Source organism: Nansenia antarctica (genome assembly GCF_963989245.1).
Source record: "Nansenia antarctica genome assembly, chromosome: 5".
Taxonomy (NCBI): Eukaryota; Metazoa; Chordata; class Actinopteri; order Argentiniformes; family Microstomatidae; genus Nansenia; species Nansenia antarctica.
Window position 1 is genome coordinate 52,826,693 of NC_137690.1, and position 7,035 is coordinate 52,833,727.

Here is a 7,035-nt window from a genome sequence, read left to right on the forward strand (position 1 = left end):
AGCAGTCATTTGATTTTGCATTTGTTTCTTTTGTTTTGCACACAATAATTTGTTCGTTCATCTTTATTTATGAATAAATGTCGTTTTGCTAATATAAGTTATCCATGTATCCCTTTTTTATCCATCCTGTGGGACGGGTCGTGACTCGCGAGCTCGGGGAGCACCAAGCAGCATCCCTAGGTGCTCCTCTGAGCACTGGCCCCAAAAAGTTATGTGCACCCCTGTACATATGAACGCGTAGAGCTGGGCCCGCGAGACGACTTCAAATGCTTGGCCATATTTTCTATTAAAAAAAAGATCAGTTGAAAAACAAATACGTTGTCATATTAAATACACATTATAAGCAAAAATGCTTCTCATAACAGATTTATGATATTACGCCACAGCAGTCATTCATAAACCACACAACACGTAAATTAAAGTATGTTTACTTTAAAACTGCTTGTTTGAATAGTCAGTCCTACAAGATATTAAATACAATATTACACTGATATTACAGTTTCAACAAATATTGCAACTATACAGACGTAACATACTTGCTCATTCTGTCACATAGAAACAATTCTTTTTAATGGTAGCCTATTAAACATACTACTGTAGGACTATATTACACAAGGGGTCAGTCGCTCTTTATCATACAAGATATCTGAAGTCTTATTGTCTATTCTACTACTCTATGACAGAGACAATATCTTTGAAGAATATTGTGGTCTCATCATTTTGAGGACCCCATATGACATCCACAGTGTCGCTGAGTGTCATTTTGGGGACTTGAGAGTTCAAAGCCTTTTCCTCCATGTAGCAAAGCACTCTTTTCTTCTTTAGTGGCCTGGCCTGTGGTCCCTGATTCCGTAGTCACAGGGGGGGGGTAAACTCACAGGACCCATTGTGTTCAGCCAATCAGTAGTGTTGGTCTCATTCCCAGGGCTCAGTTGGCAGCATTGGGCGGGCCCTCAGGAATGAGCGACATGAAGAACGTGATGATGAACGACCAGGTAGAGGAGAGGAAGCCAGTGTGGGGAATACCATTGGGATCCTCTGGTCCTTCCTCTCCACTCTCGCCATCATCATCTCCCAAGCCTTCATCCATGACCCGTTCCTGTGCAGGACAAACATTGAAATTAGTCAATAATTGGCAAAGCATTCAAGCTGGAGTGTTCTGAGGAGACATACTTTCCCTTCTTCTGCTTCCCACGTGCAAATCACATCACAGAGTTAACTTAACTTCTAGGTAAACATCACCTATACTAGAGACATGCCACTCCTTTGATTTACTATTGGTTTTGCAAAACAGGGAAGATGGTGCCAGCCCCGTGTGGGGATACATTTCTGACCAACTGCCACACAGTTACAGATGCAGTTGTTATTAATAGGTTTGCGTTGCTGGGATCACATCTTTCTTGCGCCATTCCCAATCGATGTATGTGTTGGACTAGAGCGGGGGGGCTAGGATAGCTAGGACAAAGCCAAATAAAGTGTTACGCCATTACAACTACTTTTAACGACCAAGTGACAGCACAAAATGTTTCTACTCACTTCAGTGATGTGAAGAAAAGAAAAGTACACTTTTGGTGTGAGAGTTTTATTTTTATTTCTTGCCCTCCCATAGACGACCTGTCTAAAAAAAAAAAAAAGTTGGTGGAGGTGGATACCATTTCTTGGAGATCATGATGAAATTCTGCGTCCATGTCATCCTGGTGGCCCACGTCACCAGGCTGAAGGTCGTTCTCAAGGTTAAAGGGAAACCAACCTGCTTGATGCCTACACAGAGAAACAGACAGCGATAATCTGTTTAACTGACTGCTTTTTAAATTATTATTATTATTATTACTATCAGTCCAGCCATCACCTCCCCTCATCAAGTACTTTGTGTGTTTATTTGTTTTGACATTTTATCTACAAGGTACTTTTTATCTACAAGACATATTTTGTTCACATCATGTTAGTTTCAGTCCTTTCTGACTGAAATCCTTTAACAACACGTCTGTTGTGACAAGGTCATTCAGATGGGCCACAGAGAAAGGTAAAGGTTTATCAAGATGACCAGAACTGTTAATTGTAGAATTGACAACATTTCACCACCAGCAGGAACACATTTTTGTCCAGATGGAGCGAAAAAGCCAAATTTTTTTTTTAGAAGAAACGAATAGAGGCCAACAACACACAGGGGGGCAGGAGAACTAGGAGGAGAGGACTGTACTGGCAGTACAATGGAGATACACTGCACCACAATAGAGTATGAATTTCAGCCAGGAACCCACGGGCCAAATGAGCTTGGGTTTGCCGTGCAAATGCTGTTTAAAATGTTTTAGATACTGTATAATCTTGCATGGCTGTGTGATAACCCACAACCCACAACGCGCCTACAGCTCTCTCTCCATTTGTTGTCGTCAGTAAGAGATGCACAGAAGCAGCGTCACCTGTTCAATAAAATGTTTGACAGGCTACTGAAATCTCCTTCATTAAGAAGTGGTTTCTCATGTCCTCGCTCTGAAGGGCTGCAATTTTGCTGCGGTGCAGAATGGACTATTCTCTGAATAAAGGCATGGCTGGTTTGTTTTTACTTTAGTGTTTTTTGGGGGGGCTCAGGCTTATGAAATGTCTGCAATGTCAGGTTCGGGTGAGACTTGGGCCTCATCTCAACAGGCCTTGGCCGGGTAGTGCTTGACTTTACACTCTACACCACAAGCAGGTAGACAGAGGTTAGGTGGAGAGGACTGAGGGGCATACTCACAGGTATAGCAGCAACATGGCACCCATCACCATGATGAAACGGCTGAAGGAGGAGTAGAAGTAGACTATGCAGAGCAAGATCGCGGCGCGCGAAACCGTGAACACCCAGTCCAGCCAATCACGGTTCTGCTCCTCCTCGTTCGGCCCATCCCCCCCCTGTGCATTCATCTGGACATCGGGGTCACCACGCCGCTCCTCTGGGACATGCTGGTTCTGAGGATGTGATTGGCCCGGCTCAGCTGTGAGCAGGTCAGGCCTCAGATGGTGGGAGGAAGCAGCTAACGCCTGACTGGAGAGGGAGAAAGACGGGGGAGAGAGAGAGGGAGACAGAAAACGTAAGACTACCATCATCAATTCTTTTGACTACTCATTTTGTAAAAAAAAACGTAACCCAGTCAGTTGATGAACATTTGTTTTAGTCGGGGGCAGCCCTGTACTGTGAGGGGACTCTTGTGATTTCCTCATCATGGTCGGACAACAGAACTGTGATAATAAGTGTGATGTATAGACAAGGCCATACTGTAGAGTAGTAGTGGGACAGCAGACATGAAGAGACTTACTAGTGCATGTAGTACTGCCGGGCATACATCTGCTGCCACCACAGCAGAGTCATGGTGGTGTACATGGGGTAGGCTGGCGTGGTCATGGGAGGGCCAGCCTGTGGAGGGAACTGTCTCCACATGTAGCTGAAAGAGAGGTGGCATGGCTGTTATGAGAGGTGGCATGGCTGTTATGAGAGGTGGCATGGCTGTTATGAGAGGTGGCATGGCTGTTATGAGAGGTGGCATGGCTGTTATGAGAGGTTTGACTGTGCCTGAGAGGTTTGCCTGTGCCTAGTAGGACAAACACACTAAATAACTGCACATTCACATTGCTAACCATCGGATAAAACCACAGTGAATGCAATTTGCGTGACAACGCTCAATAGTAGCACAGAGCTGAGAGTCCGGTGTATGCTTACCCTTGCGTATAGGCAGGATGCAGTGGCTGGTTAGGGGCGGGGCCTGTGCGGTGTCTCAGACCATCAGCGCTCTGTACGGTGGATGTTGATTGGCCATCCTGGCTAGGGGAGGAGCTACTCGTGCTCTGACCTGTCTTTATTAAAAGATAAATAAATAAATCATATTCATCAGTCGCTGAGGACCACAGACCAGACCAGACAGTATGGTATGGTAGGTGTGTAAGAGTGATGAAATGAGTGGCAATGAATGGGAAATGTGATGAAGGGTGTAACTCACTGTAGGGCTGGTCGTGGGGACTCCAGGGGGCTTGTTACTGTGGCTACTGTGGGGCTTGGGGGACCCAGGGGGGGTTCGTGATGCACACACCAGATGAACCATGTGATACCCTTCCTGCTGTAAAAGTCACCAGTGGACATTAGCCAAGATAGACACACGTTTGCAACATTAGCCAAGTAAGAAGCATGACGGGAATGAACTTGACATTAAGATGAATACATACAGGGTCAATGACCCTTAAGGTGAATACAAAGTCAAAGTGTAATCAACACTCACAGTAAAGTGCTGTGTATGTATAAACATGGAAGACAAGAACATGGATGCCGCACAGGGATACATACCTTTCTGAGAACATCTTTCAATTTCAAGTGATCCAATAGGAGCTTCCCAGAATACACCAGCCTCTGGTCTTTAGAACTCTTGCATAAACATAAACAGTACACAAAGTAAACTACAGAACAAAACCGGTATTCAATGATAATAGGCCTCTTTCCTCCACTATGAAGTAAAAATAAAAGTAAAGTGAATGCTCTCCTTAAATTGCTTAAATATTTTTTTCTTTTTTTAAGGGCATAACCAGAGGGGGAAAATAGATGCCTCTTAAGGTAACTAGGATGGCCAACAGATTGTTCCAAAGCTAAGGGCAGTTCATTAGATAGTAAGGACTTAGACACCATGACTTATACACCATGGATTAGATTAGACACCATGGATTATCTTAGACACACAGGCCAATAGAGCATTTTCTTAACTCTGCCTTTACATTCTGAATTACTGGGATCCCCATGTCATACCAGTCCTGACAAACAAGCTGGGTAAGGCTTGAAACGTTGACTTTACAACAAAGTGCGGTCTGCCACCTTGATAGACCAAACATGACCGACAGACAATGACACAGACAGGTGAAGTGTTCAGATTGCTAGTCAAGGACCCTCTAATCCTCCTATGTTTACAATGATTACATCTCTTACTAAACAGGAAACATTACAAAATGTAATTATAGGGCAGAACCAAGGTATTTCACTACCGTCCTTCCCATCTGATGTCAAATCTAGGCATAGACTCAGGCACTGCACAGTAAAACATCTATTGCTAATTAATGTTAGTAACGTAATGCTCAGTGTAGCTTACATGCTAAGGCTAACCACTGTCCACTAAACCACATGTTTTAACATCAAACAAACAGCAAGAGAAAGCTGGCCCGGAAACTTAGGAGATTTAATTTATTTGTACAAAACAAAAAGCCCTCCATCAACTTAGTGAGAGGATAAGTTGTTTGAGAGGTCCTCATTTTCTGGTACAAAGGCTTCAATTTAAATAAGTCTCTGGCAACATAACCTACTAATCAATTTGCCATCACAAACGGCTTATAAAGTGGTGCAAGCATTTGCAATTAAAAGCGGTTAATAACAGTGCAACAAAATGTAAGTTGCTGTGACTTGATTACTACTATAATAGGCTACATGTAAACATATCATGGACACTCAGTAAAGTACCATACATGAACACCTTGTAAAGGCAACCTTTATGTAAAATTGTAGCAAAGTAAGGGTAGGCCAACACTAAAAAAGGTCTAGGAATCACCAATGAACTGGTGACCCTATGAGGTAAAGTATAGACTGCGGCTAACCGCTCGATGTAAAGGTGCTTTCAGCAAGGATGGGCATTCCACAACTTTCATAAAGAAATGTTACAGATAAAAGAATGGACATGGCCCTCTTTTCTATTCAATCTATTTTAGGCTTGCATTCCTATCGGGATGCTCTCCAACCTCATCTGAATCGACCTCAGGGGAAATGAACACACAGATGTACACCAGAGGCCCTCCACATATGAACCACGGGGGCCTGGCAGCATACTCACCGGTTTACTTGGATACACGTGTGAGATATGGGCTTTTAGTTTCTCCACTGTCCAGTTCAAGAAGCAGTTGATGGTCTGGTCATCATACTTTTGGTTGGGTGCCTTAATCACAAGGGTGACGGGACTGTCGACAACACCTTGGTCCATGTTTCAGACCACCTATTTCAGTAGCAAGATTCTGCCTGAGTAGTAGTGTCCTCCTTGAGTCTTACAGTCCCCTGCACATACCAGAGATGCTGGGCTTGAACTCATACAGTTTTTTTTTGTTCCAATGTGGAAAATCAAATCAATGGAATGCTATCCATCTCCAACTGCATGATGATGATGATGATGTGTTGTAAGTCACGTTGAAGCCTGAAAGATAAGTTACACACACACACACACACACACACACACACACACACAGTTTGGTTTGGTGATTTACACAATCTATGTGAATTTCATCTGAACATACAAACACTGACTTGAACAGCAAACTAGCTTTGGCAATGGCTTGTCAACACCGGACTCAATGGCTTGTCAAGGAAACGTGTACAGTTAACTGTCCTGTACAATGTAGCTCTGACAGTGAATGCTGTTACTGCCATGCCACTGACATTATTATCGCGACAAATGACAGTGCTAGGCCCTTCAGAAGTCGCTCATGCATACCAGACTCGTAACCACTGCGCCCGTGGAAAGAGGTGAACTTCTCTGGAAAGCTGACAACACCGTCAGTTTAGGCAAATGGCAGCTAGCTCAGTAGTAGCTGGCAGCAGTAGAAGTTGGTTGTTGCTAGCTAGCCAACTCATGAAATGCACATGAAGCTAAGTAAGCTAAGCATGATCGGAATCTTACAATGATACATAGGTTTACCCACCTCAGTTTCCAGTGACTGAAATTCGACCAGATCACCTGAACAACACGTGTTAAAAGTCCCTGAGAATAAAGTGGCTAGTGGCAGACGTGTTGTTGTAACCAGCTACTACTAGTTAGCTAGATGGAGCAAATAGCACCCCGTGCGGACATGACGTCAGAAAGTCAAGAAAACAGCTGATCAACCAGCTAAAGAGAGTAAGAAACAGCTGATGAGAACATGGAGAAAACCTACATTTCTGAAAAAAAATGTTTTCAGCACGTGTGTGTAAAGTGATGTTCAACCATTTGATAATGATAAAATAATGGTAAAATACAGTGTAATTACAGTAAGTGTGGTTCTAAA

At 43.5% G+C, this 7,035-nt stretch overlaps 1 protein-coding gene across 1 annotated transcript; it reads right to left on the reverse strand.

Moving 5' to 3' along the window:
- Nucleotides 1–579: 579 nt before the first annotated feature.
- On the reverse strand, nucleotides 580–6,833 carry LOC308157640 (homocysteine-responsive endoplasmic reticulum-resident ubiquitin-like domain member 2 protein). The gene is made up of 9 exons (XM_080531239.1): nucleotides 6,694–6,833; nucleotides 5,835–6,188; nucleotides 4,313–4,390; nucleotides 3,972–4,088; nucleotides 3,695–3,828; nucleotides 3,294–3,419; nucleotides 2,735–3,022; nucleotides 1,653–1,761; nucleotides 580–1,099 (listed from the first exon to the last, which is right to left on the reverse strand). The coding sequence occupies exons 2-9, from the start codon at nucleotides 5,979–5,981 to the stop codon at nucleotides 929–931; spliced, it is 1,170 nt and encodes a 389-aa protein (XP_080387365.1). The 5' UTR covers nucleotides 5,982–6,188; nucleotides 6,694–6,833; the 3' UTR covers nucleotides 580–928.
- Nucleotides 6,834–7,035: the final 202 nt, after the last annotated feature.